This window comes from Clarias gariepinus, chromosome 24 (assembly GCF_024256425.1).
Source record: "Clarias gariepinus isolate MV-2021 ecotype Netherlands chromosome 24, CGAR_prim_01v2, whole genome shotgun sequence".
NCBI classification, from domain to species: Eukaryota; Metazoa; Chordata; class Actinopteri; order Siluriformes; family Clariidae; genus Clarias; species Clarias gariepinus.
Genome location: NC_071123.1, coordinates 26,115,001 through 26,135,000, shown reverse-complemented (window position 1 = coordinate 26,135,000; position 20,000 = coordinate 26,115,001). Strand labels below are relative to the sequence as shown.

At 39.5% G+C, this 20,000-nt stretch overlaps 3 protein-coding genes across 4 annotated transcripts in view; all 3 read left to right on the top strand.

Moving 5' to 3' along the window:
- acsl4b (acyl-CoA synthetase long chain family member 4b) overlaps positions 1-1,639 on the top strand; it is a 15,950-nt gene extending 14,311 nt beyond the window's left edge. The window contains exons 14-15 of the mRNA XM_053485857.1: positions 102-259; positions 362-1,639. Coding sequence (XP_053341832.1) covers positions 102-259; positions 362-516 — 313 coding nt within the window. The 3' untranslated portion in view covers positions 517-1,639. The remainder of the gene's footprint in view (positions 1-101; positions 260-361) is intronic.
- A 15,369-nt stretch (positions 1,640-17,008) lies between these two features.
- On the top strand, positions 17,009-17,786 carry LOC128512443 (signal recognition particle 19 kDa protein-like). Its single transcript, XM_053485717.1, has one exon. It carries the CDS (start codon positions 17,070-17,072, stop codon positions 17,493-17,495), a length of 426 nt encoding a protein of 141 aa, XP_053341692.1. The 5' UTR covers positions 17,009-17,069; the 3' UTR covers positions 17,496-17,786.
- Positions 17,787-19,050: 1,264 nt separating this feature from the next.
- The window catches only part of stag2a (stromal antigen 2a), a 21,973-nt gene continuing 21,023 nt past the window's right edge, over positions 19,051-20,000 (top strand). Inside the window, exons 1-2 of one of the 2 annotated variants that reach the window (XM_053485067.1) lie at positions 19,051-19,262; positions 19,950-20,000. The exon at positions 19,950-20,000 is cut by the window's right edge and continues 77 nt beyond it. The gene's annotated coding sequence lies outside the window, so the exon portion shown is untranslated. Of the gene's footprint in view, positions 19,263-19,946 lie in introns of both variants that reach the window. The other variant, XM_053485066.1, reaches the window with a different exon arrangement.

The following is a 20,000-nucleotide window of genomic DNA, read 5'->3' as shown; positions in this document are numbered from 1 at the left end:
ACTGCCGAAGCTTAGCCCTCTCACTCTTTCTCTCACTCTTTCTCTCACTCTGAAACAACTAACACTCAGTAATTCACTCTTTGATCTCTTTGACCAATCAGCAATCAGAACTATGTCATCAGCTTTGTGGTGCCCAATCAGAAGCAGCTGACTGAGCGGGCCAATAAGAATGGGATTAAAGGTGAGTGGGAGGAGCTCTGTAATCATCCCACACTGGAACAGGAAGTACTAAGAACTATCAAAGAGGTTGCAACAACAAGTGAGGCCCAAAGCTTTCATCTTCTCTTCTGTTTGTCTTTAAGCATCTTTTAACTATTTATCTCTTATTTAAACGTATGTGTGTGTGTGTGTGTGTGTGTAGATAAGCTGCAGAGGTTCGAGGTTCCCATGAAGGTGCGTCTCAGTTCTCAGGTCTGGACTCCGGAGACAGGACTGGTTACTGATGCCTTCAAGCTGAAGAGAAAAGAATTACAGACACACTACAAAAATGATATCGATAGGATGTATGGAGCTTAATAACACACACACACACACACACACACACACACACAATCGGTATCTAAGTGCCGCCCCCTGGTGGATCCATAAACATAACCCTTCATGTTCTAGATGGTGGCCAAAGTGAACCACTTATTGTTTATAAGAACAAACAGGAAGAATTAGGTTTTTTTTATTATATAAACATTTCATATAAAGTTATAATTAATAAAATTCTCGTAGTTTTCATTTCAAATAAAGTCTCAAATTTCTTCTGCAGGAGTGAGGTCCTCAGTATTGTGCACAGTGTCCGTGACATTAATGTAAAGACGATGGGTTACTATTCCTCTGATTGACATTTCTGACATTTAATAGATAATTTTATTTTGTGATTATATTTATATAGATTGTGATGTGTGTGTGTGTGTGTGTGTGTTGAGTTGGGGTATGTGTGTGAGTGAGAATCTAGCTGTTCTGGACCAACTGGAAAGATCAGGTGTAAAACAGTGGTTCATAGCAGAGGTTTAACTGCTTTAATAAATGTAACCCAAAGGCCCTACTGTAGAAAAGCTGTAAAACGGTAAAATAAGTTCTAATGTTCCTTTTGGTGTTCCCGGGTGATGCTGTAACCTCTCGCAGTCGGAGGTCTAGAGAGAGCTGATTGGCCGAGCCCTTTCAGAGGGGAGGGATGAGAGGTACTTAGTGCTGTAAGTACATTAATCACGGCTCTACAGCCAATCAGAGGCGTCTGTGAGCTCGCGCACGCGGAAGGAGCGGATAGCGCTGTCCTTCAAGTGTGTTACTCCGCCCCTAACGGTGCGTGAGCGAGCAGTTCAAAAAGATGCGGTCGGCTGGCGTCACGCGGTTCGGAGGAAACGTGATAGTCTTCGGCCTCCCGACTGAGTGGTAGAAGTAGCCTTAATGTGGAGCCCCCTAGTGACGGGGAGGAATTGGCTACGACTAAATTAGGGAGAAAATCTGAAAAAAAAAAATGTTCCTTTTGGCAATTTTATAAACGAAATGTATTTTTAATTGATCATATATTTATTTTAATAAAGTTTTTTTTTTCATTTGTCTGAACCAGGTCTTGTTGCCTTTTAAAATGTGTGCACTTTTGCTAAGCAGTGACTTTTATAAACAATAAAAAACACTTTGCTTAAGAGATTAATTGAAATGTCTCTTTTTTAAACAAAAAAGGATGACACATTTTCTCCCTCTCCCTCTGTCCTTCGTTATATAATAAATACATAATCATTTAATATGATGCTAATCACTCTCATTCAAACCTCTGTGCATGTATGTGATATGAAAGTCACATTTCTATCAAATCATATTTTATTAGGGTATGTAGTACATTAACTTCTGTGTTGACACCTGTGTACCGAGAAATATTCACTGTTTCCCCAACAAACAAACCCTAGGTCACCAAGGACATTGAATGTAAAAAAAGTGCTTTTAGGTCTGGTGACAAAAAAGCAGTGAAAAAGGCTAAAAGAATGCTAACTGGCAAAATTAAAGAGGGGAAGGGGCATACAGGAAATAACTGGAACCAAGGCTGAAACAGAACAACACAAGAGGGGTGTTGAGGGGCATGAGGAGCATCACTAGCTATAAGACAGGTGGCCAGGCTATTGAGGGAATGTGGAATGTGCAAATAATCTCAACACTTTCTTTAATACAGTAGATCTGACGTCCCTATGTCTCACATTCTCCCTGGCTTTATCCTCAATCCACACTTTCCTGCTCCCATGTTCTCCCCCACACAGAAAACAGTCACTACTCCTGCACTTTTCAATATCTCAGTGGATCAGGTCAAACATGGTCTAAGCAAGCTCAGCTTTACACAAACTGTAGGTCCGGATAAGATCAATCCTAGAGTCCTGAAATCTTGTGGCCCCCAACTCTGTGGTGTCCTTCAGTACCTCTTTAACCTGAGTCTCTCTCTATAGAAAGTCCCTGAATTGTAGAAAACATCATGCATTGTACCGGTCCCCAAAATACCACATTCTTGTGAATGACTCCAGGCCTGTTGCTTTGACATCGCACATAATGAAGGTGTTTGAGAGACTGATCATGGATACAGTTCGTCCCCTCTTTGGACCCTCTACAGTTTATCTATCAGCCTTTCATGGGAGTAGGGCAGGACATAATACACCTGCTCCATTAAACCTACTCTAACCTCGACAAGCCCGGGACCTTAAGGTGATGTTCTTTGACTTCTCCAGTGCCTTCAACACCATCCAACCAGCAGTACTGGGGGAGAAACTAATGAACATAAACATTGACACCGCTTGGTTTTCTGGATTCTGGATTATCTGCCGTCCCCAGTATGTCCGACTACAGAACTGTGTGTTCGAGACTGTGATCTGCAGCACTGGAGCTCCTCAGGGGACTGTACCGTCTCCTTTTCTTTTCACCCTCTATACACCTGACTTTAGAGATAACTCAGAGTCATGCCATCTGCAGAAGTTCTCTGATGATCCTGTGGTTGTTGGATGTATAAAGGATGATGACACGTCTGAGTACCTGTCTGTAGTGGACAACTTTGTTTTCTGGTTTGAGTGTAATCACCTACAACTCAACATCAGGAAAACAAAGATGGTGGTAGACAACACCCCTTTGACTCCTATATCTGTCCAGGGATAGATAGCGGACATGGTCTCAGAATACAAATATCTGGAAGTTCATCTGGACAACAAGCTTGACTGGTCACTCAAGACAACGGGACAATTAAATAAGTCTGTATGGAATGTGAGTGTGCATGAATCAAAATGAGCAGATTGTCCCTGGTGAGCAAGCCGAGGGTGACAGTGGCAAGGAAAAACCTCCTTGAGATGGTAATAGGAAGAAACCTTGAGAGGGACCAGACTCAACAGGGAACCCATCCTCATCTGGGTGATAACTGATAGCAGGGTTTGATCTGCACTCATACAGTGTGTTAGGAGGCTGGAAGTTCATGTTCATGTTAACAGTTGATGTTAATTGATGTTAAGATGAAGTCCAGGTAGTTATTGGAGACAATTGCAGTCTTGAAATATTGAGCAACCACAGCCAAGTCAAGTCCTCAGAGAAACAGCTGTCAACACCAGTCGAGGCCAGAACCGTCTTTATGGTAGAGTGAAACTGTAAAGTTTTTCTAAAGTTACGTAGTAGGAGAGGCGAGTTGCTCGGTCTGTCCGCTGTGCTTCGGTAAGCTTTTCTGGCGCCAGGAGAGACTCAGTCAAACACACACACACACACGTTGTCTGTCAGAAAGGTCTCTGTTTATTAACAGCAAAAGATGGGGTTTATATATGTTTGACCAAACGCCTGTGCCATAGACATATGTTACTACAAAGAACATGAACCACTGTAAATGTCCTGGTGAGATCCTGAAGAATCAAAGGAGAGGAAGATAGAAAGGTGTCCGTCCAGAGACAGATCACAAGATGTTGGCTTGAGTTAGGGGAAGAGGGGGAAGGAGACAGAGAGAGAGAGGAGGGGGAGAGAGACATGAAGAGAGAATGGGAAGGTGAGCGTGGGAGCGTTCACATCTTAAGAAACAGATGCAAGAGGAGACAGGAAAGATTTAACACGTTAATATCAGATCTATGAGGAAGAGAGCAAGAGAGTAGAAATAACTCCTTTATATATAAAATAATTCTAACAGTTGCCCCCTTAAATTCTAAAAGAATTTGTGAATGTCAATTAATTAACATAGCAAGAGATATTAACGTGAAGAAGCAGAGATTCATAATTAGTAAAGTCAGCAAAGATGATAAGAAGGATGATAAAGAGAATAGATAGAATAGATACAACAGTTATAGAGAAGATCAGGATTAAATCACTTCTAGAATCACAATTAGAAATGAAATTAACAGTACATAGGTCATCAGGCGTTGGCACAAAATAAAATAAAATGTGGAAAAAGAGCTAATACAAAGTTGAACCTATATGTGTATGTGAAAAAGGTGAGAAGCGACGAGAGCCCCCTTTTGAGGTGTCTTCAGGACGTGTGTCGCTCCACTAGCCCCTCGGTGCGGGCTAGGAGATCTTGTGAAGTAGTGGTCGATTATTTCAAGCAGTCAGAGTCGTCTGCGGTGCCTTCTTCACACGGCTGGCGTGAATCCACTGTGGCTGTGAACCTGTGAGAACAGCTGTGCGAGTCACTGCAATTACAGTTGTAGGTGTACTGTAGGCAGCGTCCCCCACCTTCCTGGGATTCAAACTTTTCACCAGCACTGTATCACCTGGGATGAAAGAATGAGTAGGCTTGTCTGTAGGCAGAGGGAGAGAAGCAGAGACATTACCATGAACACTGTTCAGTTTTTCAATGAGTGCTTGCGTGTAATCGCCGACAATCACGTCCAGATCACCTGTAAGGGAAACACCAGGGTTACCTTTTACCCAGGGGGTGGGGAATGGTCGTCCCATTATAATCTCAAATGGTGAAAGTTTGGTTGTAGAATTGGGTGTCATTCTAATTTCACAAAGCACAGAAGGTAACAGGTCAACCCAGTTCTTACCTGTATCCATCATGGCTTTGGTCAACCTATCTTTGATTGTTCTGTTCATCCTTTCTACCACACCAGAACTTTGGGGATGGTAGGGGATGTGAAATTTCCAATCAATGCTTAAAAATTTACACAATTTTTTTGTGTCACTTTGGAGACGAAGGGCGTGCCATTATCACTGTCAGCAGATGTTGGAATACCATATCTAGGAATGATTTCTTTAGCCAGAATTTTAACTACTATTGTTGCATTTTCTTTTGAGCATGGAAATGCTTTTACCCATTTAGAAAATCTGTCCACAATTACAAGCAGGTATTTAAGATTTCTGACAGGTGGCATGTGTGTAAAGTCAATTTGTAAACATTGAAATGGTGCAATAGGCATCGGCAAGGCATCATGTTTAACATGTTGTCCTTGTGTATTTGCGCGAGCACAGATCAAACAGGAATCTAATAGAACAAGTGTAGCCTGTTTGATATTGCGAATGCAGAATCTGTCCTCGATCATACGGATTACCCCCCGTTTTGCGACATGTGAAATACCATGAAAATGTCGCACTAATAACGGGAGGACAGATGCTGGAAGAGCTATACGGCCAGTCTCATCCCGAATTAGCATATCGCTGCCAGGTGAACACTTACGGGAGGACCAAAAATGTAGATCTTCGGGTGATGAATGGGTTTGCAAGAAGGCTATGTCAATGTCAGATGACAAACTTGGGACGGAGACATGGGACGTCAGAGAGAATACTGTATCCCTACAAACCTGTGGGGACAAAGGTGCTTCTTTAGCGGCCCATTTGGCAACTTCATCAGCTAAACAGTTACCCAAAACTTCTTCAGAGTCACCAGATGCATGACCTTTGACCTTCACTATAGCCAATTGTGAGTGAAGCAAACTAGCTTGTAAAAGATCAGTTACAAGAGTAGCATGCAAAATAGGCTTTCCATCGGCTGATTTAAATCCTCCCAAAATTGTGTGTAACACCATAAGCAAAACGCGAATCTGGAAAGATAGTAACAGGTTGATTTTTAACTAGGAGGCATGCACGAGTAAGAGTGGTAAGTTCAGCAGCTTGCGCTGAAAAAAAGGGCAACGAATAAGCTTCTAATACAATATTGGGCAGTCGACAGATAGAATAGCCGCAATATGTCACATTATCATTAGGCCTCAAACAAGAGCCATCAACATAAATATTGGTGCCATGCTCTAAAGGAGTGGTAGATAAATCGGAGCGTACTGCCGAGGTAGTGGTGATCTCATGCAAACAGTCATGATCAGCCCAGTCTGGTTGGGTCTGATCGGGGCCACAGAGTGTCATGAGGCGGTGTAAGAGTACAGCCGGAGTGTTGGGTGTTGATATTGGTTTAATAGTTAGATTATGTGTGGCACAAAGAATAGCTTCGTATCCTGAACGACGTTGAGCTGTCATGTGCTGTGTTTGAATATTATTAAGGATCGTTATAACTTGGTGAGAAGAGTGTAATACTAAGGGGTACGAGAGAACAATTTTTTCAGCATCCGTGACAATGAGAGCAGAGGCAGCCACCGCTCGCAGACAAGCAGGAAGTCCTGATGCTACAGGATCCAGGGTTTTAGATAAGTATGCAACTGGCCGATAAGACCCGCCGTGATCTTGGGCCAAGACCCCCGCTGCGACTCCCCCGCCTTCAGAGACATACAGGTGAAATGGCTTGCAATCAGGTAGACCCAATGCCGGAGCTGAACTTAGAGATTGCTTGAGGTAACAAAAAGAGTCCTTCATCTCAGATGTCCATGTGATTTTGTCTGGTTGAGTGGAGGAGCATGACTGTCGCAATATCTTGTCATAGTAGGAACAGTCAGGAATGAACTGCCTACAATAGTTTATAAGTCCAAGAAAGCTCATCATTGCTTGCTTCGTGGCAGGTGGACGAATCTCGACAACAGATTGAATGCGATCAGCAGATAATGTTCTTTGTCCCTGGGCGATTGTGAATCCCAGATAGGAGACCTGCAGTAAGCAAAATTGAAGCTTAGTGAGTGAAGCCTTGAATCCAACATCAGCCAGATGTGTCAGCATGCGCAGTGAATGTTTGCGACATAAGTCCTCAGTTTCAGCTGAGAGGAGGATGTCGTCCGCGTATAACAGAAGGCGGACGTTCTCAGGCAGGGTCAGGGAAGCCATGGCATCTCTTACAACAGAGGAGAACACAGCTGGAGAGTCTATAACCCTTGAGGAAGACGAGTCCAGGTCAGTTGTTGGTTTTTGAAGGTGAAAGCGAATATAGGCTGCGTCTGCTCACTGACAGGGACACTGAAAAAGGCAGAACACAAATCAACTACTGTAAAATATGAATGATTTGGAGGTATTAACGTCAAGATGGATGGGACGTCTGGAACAATAGGACTGGCAGGAATTACAATATCATTAATTTTGCGCAGATCTTGGGTAAATCTCCATCCTTTTCCACCTGCCTTTTGTATAGGATTAACAGGTGTATTGTATGGAGATTGGGTAGGAACTAGGACACCTTGTTGTATTAATGACAAAATCACTTTCTCAATGCCAGCCTCTTTGTCTGGTGAAAGAGGGTATTGTTTACAATACACAGGTGTCAGTGTTTTAAGTCTTGCTGTGTATGGTGTAGTGCAAACTGTGCCCACTTCATTAGCATGAGTCGACCACAACCTCGGAGGTACAGAAGACAAGTAGGATGGGATGACAATAGATTCACCAGTAGAATCAACCTGTGGGATTACATCAGAGAACATAGTCAGATTATTAGGGGTCTTTAAAACAGTTTTGCCCTCTGCAAAGGATATAGAACAGCCTAATTTAGACAGTACATCTCGGCCTAGTAAATTGAACGGAGATGAGGGTATCACAACAAATCGATGACGGAAATGCAAATTTGGATCATCTGGGCTAGTTACAGGAAGTTGAAAAGTTTTAGGGCATGAAATTGGGACCCCATCAATCCCTACAGAGCTAATAGTCGATGCTGAAACAGGTCCACGGTACTGAGAACCACTAAAAGAAGAGCATGTAGCTCCAGTATCTACCATAAAAGGATAAGGAGTACCATTACCATTTAACATTAAAATGGGTAGGTTTTGTGGATCCTTATTCAGTACCAAGGTCAACATACTCACTGTGGGGTTCTTGCTCTGTGGGCAGCCCTATGGGCGAAATTCCCATTGTGTTTTAACATGTGTAGGCCTGGTTCGGCTTATAGTACCTGATGGGGTGGTCTGATGCATTTGGTGAGCCTGTGAAGTAGAAGAGACATACCCATTTTCCATATCGTTCTTTTTTTGTCTACAGTCACGTGCCCAATGTCCTTCTGCCTTGCAATAATTGCATATTGTTTGTTTGCAATGCCGTTCCCAGTGCCCTGGTTTATTACAGCGTTTGCATATAATAGTGTGGCATTTAACAGGTTTCTTTGAACCATTAGCACTTATTGTAGGTAACGTGTGATTAGATTTTCCTCTGAGCGAGGCAATAAAATTGCTTCTAACATCCAGATCACATACCATCCTACCCATGAGTTGTATGGCAGGTTAGTGTTCGGTCCCTGCTAGAGAAATTTTAAAGATTTAGCAGAATTACGGTCTATATTATTAAGAAAGAAAGTCCCTGTGTAAAAACCATGCAGTTTTTAAATTTTTTAATATAGTTTAATTCCTAAAACCTACTCCTGTCGAATAGGTGACACAAAAGGTTGAATAAAATTCCAAATCCTTAATTATACATCCAATCATTAGGAGTAAGAGACTGTTTGGAACGACCATTACCTATTTTGTTAGTAAGTCACAGTTAGTAAACAAACCAAGCTTATCGAAGTTAAGCGGACACTTTAAGCTTCTTTTTTTTTTTTTTTTTTTTTTTTTTTTAATTACGGGTGGTGTGACGTTCGAACAGAGTGTATCAGAATCTATTTAAAACTGAAGAATACTGTAATTTATAAGTGTATTATCAAAATGTGCAATATCTCCGCGTTCCTGATACACTATCAGGAATATGGATTCTATTTCAAATCTCACGTGCCTCTACACCTTTGGAGATTATTCACACATTTATCAAATACCAATATAGTGAATTAATAAGGCATTCGGCCAATCTACCCTGTTTCTGAGAACACTCTCAGAAAAATGAACCTCAGGTGCGCCGGGCTGAGTCCACACGCCTCTACGTCAGGGAGACAATAAAACTCATGCACCTCCCCCGTGTATAACTGCAACTGCACGCCGCTCCCTGTTCCAAAGAACACTCTAAGGAATATGGCTATAACCAATTTATTTATTTATTTTCTAACCACGCGCCTCTACGCCAGGGCCAGCTTATACACAAAGTGCACGCTACAAATGCCTCACTAAATTACTAATATTGTAATGCATAAATTACGTCAACAACAGAAGTTAGTGAACGTAAAACTTTTTAAAACACACCCGAAGTAGCGCGTCTCCTCTAACGGGACGCGGTTTGATGACGTAGGTACTCGCGACGACAGCGCTGTGTATGTTTTTAGCTTATTGCTAACAACACCGGTTTAGTTTCAGTTAAACACCTAGTTTTATCTATATCTTTCAATTAACCACAATCGCTACAGCCGCTGTAATTTAAATCAATAAATCAACGCGAGTAATGCCAAAAACAATGCGAGACAAAAACAAATTAACACGCATAAAGTATCTTTTTTCCAAAATATACCCCAAATATACGCCAATTTACTACGTAAAATGAACTATTGGTTCAAAAACTTTTCTGACCAAGGAAGGAAGTACAATAGCAAAAATAATGCTTAACTTACCTTCCTGGAGAGAAAAGGTTAGACGAGCCCCCAGATTGTAAAGTTTTTCTAAAGTTACGTAGTAGGAGAGGCGAGTTGCTCGGTCTGTCCGCTGTGCTTCGGTAAGCTTCTCTGGCACCAGGAGAGATTCAGTCAAACACACACACATTATCTGTCAGAAAGGTATCGGTTTATTAACAGCTAAAGATGGGGTTTTTATGTTTGACCAAACACCTGTGCCATAGACATATGTTACTACAAAGTCCTGGTGAGATCCTGAAGAATCAAAGGAGAGGAAGATAGAAAGGTGTCCGTCCAGAGACAGATCACAAGATGTTGGCTTGAGTTAGGGGAAGAGGGGGAAGGAGACAGAGGGGGAGAGAGAGAGAGGGGGAGAGAGACATGAAGAGAGAATGGGAAGGTGAGCGTGGGAGCGTTCACACCTTAAGAAACAGATGCAAGAGGAGAGAGGAAGATGGCAACAGGAAAGATTTAACACGTTAATATCAGATCTATGAGGAAGAGAGCAAGAGAGTAGAAATAACTCCTTTATATATAAAATAATTCTAACAGAAACCATCCCCAGACACCCGACGCATCCAAGTCCAGATCACTGGCAGCTTAGGAACGACATGTGTAGTTCGACAGAGAGAGAGAAAGAGAGAGAGGGGGAGATAGGGAAGAGAGAGAGGGGGAGAGAGAACAGAAGAAGGGAGAGCAGAAGAGGAGAGAAAACAGTTAGGTATGGTCGCAGTCACAATGTAAAATGTGAATGTATATTAACTGTAGAGTGCAAGCAGAGACTCCGGCAGGACTAACTATAACAGCATAACTAAAAGGGAGAGCCAGAAGGGAACACAGACATGAGGGCTCCCTGAGATGAAAAGCAAACAATCACCTCACCGTCAACAAACCTGAGTGATCAATGAGAGTGGGGAGGACAGCATCCAAACATACCAGTTCACCATAATACTCTACGTCCATGAGTCCCCCAGATCTGCTCCTTTACCTAAGGCTAATCTATTTATAAAAATGCTTGGCTAAATAAATAGGTTTTAGCCTGGACTTAAACACTGAGACTGTGTCTAAGTCCTGAACATTATTTGGAAGACTATTCCATAATTTTGGGGCTTTGTAAGAAAAAGCTCTGCCCCCAGCTGGAGTTTTTCATAATACGCGGTACTGATAAGCAGCTTGCATCCTTTGATCGAAGTAGGTATGGCGGATCGTAAGACACTAGCAATACACTAGTATTTTTAAATCGATGCGAAATTTCACGGGGAGCCAATGAAGTGAAGATAAGATAGGTGTGATGTGCTCGTATCTTCTGGTTCTGGTTCGGCATTCTGGACTAGCTGAAGCTTGTTTATGCATCTAGTTGAACAACCAGACAGTAAGGCATTACAATAGTCCAACCTAGAGGTGATAAAAGCATGAACTAATTTTTCTGCATCGTTTAGCGTCAGTATATTTTTTATCTAGGCAATATTTCTGAGGTGAAAGAATGCTATCCTGGTAATATTATCTACATGTGCTTCAAATGAAAGGCTTGAATCTATAATTACAGGTCTTTTACTGTTGCACTTGATGGAACAGAAAGGCCATCTAAAGTCACAGTGTGATCTAGAATCTTACTTCTAGCTGTATGCGGTCCTATGACTAGAACTTCTGTCTTATCTGGATTAAGCAGAAGGAAGTTGATTAGCATCCAATCTCTTATGTCCTGCACACATTGCTCAACTTTAGTAAGCTGGTTTTTCTCATCTGGTTTTGCTGAGACATATAACTATGTGTCGTCAGCCTAACAATGAAAACTAACATCATGGTAACGGATTATGTTGCCTAGAGGAAAGGGAAAAAAGCAGTGGGCCTAAAACTGAACCTTGTGGAACACCAAACTCCACTATGTTTCTGAACATTCAGAATAATCACCATTCAGGTCTACATACTGATAACGATCGGTCAAATAGGATCTGAGCCAGGAGAGGGCTGTACCCTTAATTCCTACTACATTTTCTAATCTTTGAAAAAGAATACTATGATCAATGGTGTCAAAAGCTGCACTGAGGTCGAGTAACACAAGTATAGTTACACAACCCTGATCAGAGGCCAATAGGATGTCATTTACTACTTTAAAGAGTGCTGTCTCTGTACTGTGATGAGGCCTAAATCCTGACTGATACAGTTCATGTATGCCATTTCTATGTAGATATGAGCATAGCTGCTCCGCTACTATCTTTTCAAGAATCTTAGAGATAAAGGGGAGGTTTGAATTGAATTGAATTAAATTGAATTGAATTGAATTGATATTGGCCTGTAACTGGACAGCTGACAGGGGTCGAGGTCAGGTTTCTTAATAATCGGTTTGATAACTGCTAATTTAAAAGATTTTGGAACATAACCAATGCTGAGTGAAGAATTAATTATTCTCAACAGGGGTTCTGTTATTGCTGGTACTATCTGTTTAAGAAAATGTGTCGGTACAGGATCTAATATACAGGTTGATGAATTTGCAGAAGAGATGAGTGAAATGAGTTAATTCTCTTCAAGGGGAGTAAAGTATTCTAGGTTCCGATTTGACATAGTTAGTTTAATATCTGCATCAATTACATTGTTCGGTTTCAGAGCGTCAATTTTATGCCTGATATTTACAACTTTATTGCAAACCGGATTCCAAAAAAGTTGAGACACTATACAAATCGTGAATAAAAACTGAATGCAATGATGTGGAGGTGCCAACTTCTAATATTTTATTCAGAATAGAACATAAATCACGGAACTAAAGTTTAAACTGAGAAAATTTATAATTTTAAGGGAAAAATATGTTGATTCAAAATTTCATGGTGTCAACGAATCCCAAAAAAGTTGGGACAAGGCCATTTTCACCACTGTGTGGCATCTCCCCTTCTTCTTACAACACTCAACAGACGTCTGGGGACCGCGGAGACCAGTTTCTCAAGTATAGAAATAGGAATGGTCCCCCATCTCTGTCTAATACTGGCCTCTAACTGTTCAATCTTCTTGGGCCTTCTCTGTCGCACCTTCCTCTTTATGATGCGCCAAATGTTCTCTATAGGTAAAAGATCTGGACTGCAGACTGGCCATTTCCGTACCTGGATCTTTCTTCTACGCAGCCATGATGTTGTGATTGATGCAGAATGTGGTCTGGCATTATCTTGTTGAAAAATGCAGGGTCTTCCCTGAAAGAGATGACGTCTGGATGGGAGCATATGTTGTTCTAGAACCTGAATATATTTTTCTGCATTGATGGTGCCTTTCCAGACATGCAAGCTGCCCATGCCACACGCGCTCATGCAACCCCATCTGCATCAGGGATGCGGGCTTCTGAACTGAGCGTTGATAACAACTTGGGTTGTCCTTGTCCTTTTTGGTCCGGATGACATGGCGTCCCAGATTTGCAAAAAGAACTTTGAATTGTGACTCGTCTGACCACAGAACAGTCTTCCATTTGCCACACTCCATTTTAAATGATCCCTCGCCCAGTGAAAATGCCTGAGCTTGTGGATCTTGCTTAGAAATGGCTTCTTCTTTGCACTGTAGAGTTTCAGCTGGCAACGGCGGATGGCACAGTGAATTGTGTTCACTGACAAGGGTTTCTGGAAGTATTCCTGAGCCCATTCTGTGACTTCCTTTGCAGTAGCATTCCTGTTTATTCATTTAAGGGCCCGGAGATCACGGGCATCCAGTTTTACGCCCTTGACCCTTACGCACAGAGATTGGTCCAGATTCTCTGAATCTTCAGATAATGTTATGCACAGTTGATGATGATAACTGCAAAGTCTTTGCAATTTTTCGCTGGGTAACACCTTTCTGATATTGCTTCCCTATCTTTCTGCGCAACATTGTGGGAATTGGTGATCCTCTACCCATCTTGGCTTCTGAGAGGCACTGCCACTCTGAGAAGCTCTTTTTATACCCAATCATGTAGCCAATTGACCTAATTAGTGTTAATTGGTCTTCCACCTCCTCATTATGCTCAAATTTACTTTTTCCAGCCTCTTATTGCTACTTGTCCCAACTTTTTGGGGATTTGTTGACACCATGAAATTTTTAATCAACATATTTTTCCCTTAAAATGATACATTTTCTTAGTTTAAACTTTAGTTCCGTGATTTATGTTCTATTCTGAATAAAATATTAGAAGTTGGCACCTCCACATCATTGCATTCAGTTTTTATTATTATTTGATTTGTATAGTGTCCCAACTTTTTTGGAATCTGGTTTGTATAATGTAGTGTAGTGTAGTGTAATATAGTGTAGTGTATTGTAGTGTAATATAGTGTAGTGTAATATAGTGTAATGTAATGTAGTGTAATATAGTGTAATATAGTGTAGTGTATTCTAGTGTAATATAGTGTAATATAGTGTAGTGTAGTGTAGTGTAGTGTAATATAGTGTAATATAGTGTAGTGTATTGTAGTGTAATATAGTGTAATGTAGTGTAATATAGTGTAGTGTAATATAGTGTAATGTAATGTAGTGTAATATAGTGTAATATAGTGTAGTGTATTGTATTGTAATATAGTGTAATATAGTGTAGTGTAGTACAATATAGTGTAATATAGTGTAGTGTATTGTAGTGTAATATAGTGTAATGTAGTGTAGTGTAGTGTAATGTAGTGTAATATAGTGTAATGTAGTGTAGTGTAGTGTAATGTAGTGTAGTGTAATGTAGGGTAGTGTACTGTAATATAGTGTAGTCTAGTGTACTGTAGTGTAGTGTAATGTAGTGTAGTGTAATATAGTGTAGTGTAGTGTAATGTAGTGTAGTGTAGTGTAATATAGTGTAGTGTAGTGTAATGTAGTGTAGTGTAATATAGTGTAGTGTAGTGTAATATAGTGTAGTGTAATATAGTGTAATATAGTGTAGTGTAGTGTAATATAGTGTAGTGTAGTGTAATATAGTGTAGTGTAATATAGTGTAGTGTAGTGTAGTGTAGTGTAGTGTAATATAGTGTAGTGTAATATAGTGTAGTGTAGTGTAATGTAGTGTAGTGTAGTGTAATATAGTGTAGTGTAGTGTAATGTAGTGTAGTGTAGTGTAGTGTAATATAGTGTAGTGTAGTGTAGTGTAATATAGTGTAGTGTAGTGTAATATAGTGTAGTGTAGTGTAGTGTAGTGTAATATAGTGTAGTGTAGTGTAATATGGTGTAGTGTAGTGTAATATAGTGTAGTGTAATATAGTGTATTGTAGTGTAATGTAGTGTAGTGTAATATAGTGTAGTGTAGTGTAGTGTAGTGTAATGTAGTGTAATATAGTGTAGTGTAGTGTAATATAGTGTAGTGTAGTGTAATATAGTGTAGTGTAATATAGTGTAATATAGTGTAGTGTAGTGTAATATAGTGTAGTGTAGTGTAATATAGTGTAATATAGTGTAGTGTAGTGTAATATAGTGTAATATAGTGTAGTGTAGTGTAGTGTAATATAGTGTAGTGTAGTGTAATATAGTGTAATATAGTGTAGTGTAATATAGTGTAGTGTAGTGTAGTGTAGTGTAATATAGTGTAGTGTAATATAGTGTAGTGTAGTGTAATATAGTGTAATATAGTGTAGTGTAATATGTGTAATATAGTGTAGTTTAGTGTAATGTAGTGTAGTGTAATATAGTGTAATATAGTGTAGTGTAGTGTAGTGTAGTGTAGTGTAGTGTAATATAGTGTAGTGTAATATAGTGTAATATAGTGTAGTGTAGTGTAGTGTAGTGTAATATAGTGTAGTGTAGTGTAGTGTAGTGTAATATAGTGTAGTGTAATATAGTGTAGTGTTGTGTAGTGTATATAGTGTAGTGTAATATAGTGTAGTATAGTGTAATATAGTGTAGTGTAATATAGTGTAGTGTAGTGTAATATAGTGTAGTGTAATATAGTGTAGTGTGGTATAGTGTAGTGTAATATAGTGTAATGTAAATGTGTAGTGTAATATAGTGTAGTGTAATATAGTGTAGTGTAATATAGTGTAATATAGTGTAGTGTAGTGTAATATAGTGTAGTTTAGTGTAATATAGTGTAGTGTAGTGTAATATAGTGTAGTGTAGTGTAATATAGTGTAATATAGTGTAGTGTAGTGTAATATAGTGTAATATAGTGTAGTGTAATATAGTGTAGTGTAATATAGTGTAGTGTAGTGTAATATAGTGTAATATAGTGTAGTGTGGTGTAAAATAGTGTAATATAGTGTAGTTTAGTGTAATATAGTGTAGTGTAATATAGTGTAGTGTAATATAGTGTAATATAGTGTAGTGTAATATAGTGTAATATAGTGTAGTGTAATATAGTGTAGTGTGGTATAGTGTAGTGTAATATAGTGTAGTGTAGTGTAATATAGTGTAGTGTAATATAGTGTAGTGTAATATAGTGTAATATAGTGTAGTGTAGTGTAATATAGTGTAGTGTAATATAGTGTAGTGTAATATAGTGTAGTGTAGTGTAGTGTAGTGTAATATAGTGAAGTGTAATATAGTGTAGTGTGGTGTAGTGTAGTGTAATATAGTGTAGTGTAATATAGTGTAATATAGTGTAGTGTGGTGTAGTGTAGTGTAATATAGTGTAGTGTAGTGTAGTGTAATATAGTGTAGTGTAATATAGTGTAATATAGTGTAGTGTGGTGTAGTGTAGTGTAATATAGTGTAGTGTAATATAGTGTAGTGTAGTGTAGTGTAATATAGTGTAGTGTAATATAGTGTAATATAGTGTAGTGTAGTGTAATATAGTGTAGTGTAATATAGTGTAGTGTAGTGTAATATAGTGTAGTGTAATATAGTGTAATATAGTGTAGTGTAATATAGTGTAGTGTAGTGTAATATAGTGTAGTGTAATGTAGTGTAGTGTAATATAGTGTAGTGTAGTGTAATATAGTGTAGTGTAGTGTAGTGTAGTGTAATGTAGTGTAGTGTAATATAGTGTAGTGTAATATAGTGTAGTGTAATGTAGTGTAATATAGTGTAGTGTAATGTAGTGTAATATAGTGTAGTGTAATATAGTGTAATGTAGTGTAATATAGTGTAGTGTAATATAGTGTAATATGGTGTAGTGTAGTGTAATATGGTGTAGTGTAGTGTAATATAGTGTAGTGTAGTGTAATATAGTGTAATATAGTTCAATTCAATTCAATTTTATTTGTATAGCGCTTTTAGCAATTTTCATTGCCGCAAAGCAGCTTTACATAGTCAAAAGAATTATTTAGGTTTGTATGAAATGTGAATTTGTATGAATCAAAATGGTCAGTTTGTCCCTGGGTGTCACACTAGCAACATATTTGTTCAGTATCGGGTGTTCTATTTGAGCAAAATCGTAGAACGGAAGATGGCTTATTTAACAACCAATCCTGCTGATGAAAACAGGTACCTGTGCATATATCCATCTTACATTAACAGTAAAAAGACATTAGCGGAGGGTCGAAGAATACCAACTGAGAAGGCTGTGGAAAACCCTTCATGTGCTGAAATCAAGGATGTTTTAACTGCAGCAGGAATGAATGTCAGAGTTGAGAACAAACTATATCCAAGGGAATGGAATAGAGATGTACAGTTTAGAGGAAGAGTGAGAGTTCAAATCAAACAAGAGGATGGAAGTCTCTGTCAGGAGAAATTTACCTCAAAAAAAGATGTTATGTTCTATGTGGCTGAGATGATTCCAAAGTTAAAAACAAGAACGCAGAAAAGTGGAGGAAGTGACACTGGAGCACAACAAGGGGAGGGAGGGAAGAAAGGAAAGAAGAAGAAGAAGTAGCTTTATGCCCCTGAAGATAGTCCATTCATACAAACTGGAACTTTAATTTTTGTAGTTTGATCGTCTTGATACTACAGAACCAGATACTACACCAGAAAATGAATTTTATTTAAAATCTTTTGATGTTCATATTGTTTTAGTTATACAGTATTAGGCCTGTTTCAGAAAAAAAGCGATTTAAGTTTTTGTTTGTTGTTGATGTAACGATTGCAAACAGTCTGGAAAGGCTTTGCTTGGAAAGTAATTTTTTTAAATTAAATTTCAATAAATTTGTCCTTTTCAGCAACAAATAAAATTAATATAGTGTAGTGTAATATAGTGTAATATAGTGTAGTGTAGTGTAATATAGTGTAATATAGTGTAGTGTAATATAGTGTAGTGTAATATAGTGTAGTGTAGTGTAATATAGTGTAATATAGTGTAGTGTAGTGTAATATAGTGTAGTGTAGTGTAATAGTTAGTGTAATATAGTGTAGTGTAATATAGTGTAGTGTAATATAGTGTAGTGTAGTGTAATATAGTGTAGTGTAGTGTAATATAGTGTAGTGTAGTATAGTGTAGTGTAATATAGTGTAGTGTAGTGTAATATAGTGTAGTGTGGTGTAGTGTAGTGTAATATAGTGTAATATAGTGTAGTGTAATATAGTGTAGTGTGGTGTAGTGTAGTGTAGTGTAATATAGTGTAGTGTAATATAGTGTAGTGTAGTGTAATATAGTGTAGTGTAGTGTAATATAGTGTAATATAGTGTAGTGTAATATAGTGTAGTGTAGTGTAATATAGTGTAGTGTGGTGTAGTGTAGTGTAATATAGTGTAGTGTAGTGTAATATAGTGTAGTGTAGTGTAATATAGTGTAGTGTAATATAGTGTAGTGTAATATAGTGTAATATAGTGTAGTGTAATATAGTGTAGTGTAGTGTAATATAGTGTAGTGTAATATAGTGTAGTGTAGTGTAATATAGTGTAGTGTAATATAGTGTAGTGTAATATAGTGTAATATAGTGTAGTGTAGTGTAATATAGTGTAGTGTAGTGTAATATAGTGTAGTGTAATATAGTGTAGTGTAATGTAGTGTAATATAGTGTAGTGTAATATAGTGTAGTGTAGTGTAATGTAGTGTAGTGTAATATAGTGTAGTGTAGTGTAATATAGTGTAGTTTAGTGTAATGTAGTGTAGTGTAATGTAGTGTAGTGTAATATAGTGTAGTGTAATATAGTGTAGTGTAGTGTAATGTAGTGTAGTGTAATATAGTGTAGTGTAGTGTAATATAGTGTAGTGTAATATAGTGTAGTGTAATATAGTGTAATATAGTGTAGTGTAGTGTAGTGTAGTGTAATGTAGTGTAGTGTAGTGTAATATAGTGTAGTGTAATATAGTGTAGTGTAATATAGTGTAGTGTGGTTCGTTCAGCTTTACTTTGTGCAGTTTTTACAAGCGCAGTGTCTATAGAGTGTTATTGAGTGTTATTAAGTACACCGATGAGGCGCAGGCGATGGAGTGGAGCAGCGGTTTGGGACGCGGCCCGAGGTTCCCGCTGCTGCCGTTCTCACTCTGACCGGCAGGTGGCGCAGGAGTCCGACAGCGCCGCAGCGCCAGTGGTGAAAACACGGATCTTTAGCTTACTCCCTCTGATCAATCACTTTGATTCCGTCAATACCCATGTTAAACCCTTCACCCGGGCCGTGTGGTGAAGTTTAGCGACTCTCCGCGGGGCAGGAAGCGGGATTAGAGCTGCGGAGAGGCGGCGGGTTTCATCTCCACTCTGAGGTAAGAGTTACAAAATGGCGGCTGCGGCGCCGAGCGGCTCGCGCTGGGGCACTTTACTCTTAGTATTACTTCATAAACAGTACAGTTTACCCCCGGCTCGCGCCCCATGGGGCGTCTAGTCAGGAACACACCAGTGTTAGGGTTAGCAAAGTTAGCTTTTAGCTAAGTGCTCTACTTTAGCTTTACGGTTAGCCGCCTAGCACGTAGCCCTGTTTTCGGCTAAGTTCACAGTTAGCTGAAGCTAATTCTCCTGAGGTACTAAGCAGTGTTTAATCTCTCTCTCTCTCACACACACACACACACGTTAATAAGAAGTGGTGTGTAGTTGTGTGGTGTTGTTGTGTTTCCCCCGGGTCACACTGTAGGGACAGAGACACGGGGACACATCAGGAGTTAGCAAGTGTGTGTCTGTTAGCTGTTAGCTAAGATGGAGGACGCAGCGCGAGGAGCTGTGTGTTTACGGAAGAGACCGGACACTAAGTTTTGTTACTTTTCCTCAGTAAGACATTAAAGTTGTGAAACTCCGCTCAGGCGGAAGTGTGACTGGGCCCCATGCACCCCACTCCTCTCCCCCCTCCCCCTCTTATACTCTGAGAGGTCACGTGACCGAGCGACACCTGGACAGTGGGTTACCGGGACCCTAACGCCGTCTCTCTCTGTGTGTGTGTGTGTGTGACTGTACAGCAGCAGGTTCCTCTCCAGTTCCCCGGTGGTTCTCCTGCAGTGAGGACGAGCTTC

What these genes read in the sequence shown, in the direction of transcription:
- LOC128512443 (XM_053485717.1), top strand. Translation starts at nt 17,070, where the DNA reads ATGGCTTATTTAACAACCAATCCTGCTGATGAAAACAGGTACCTGTGC.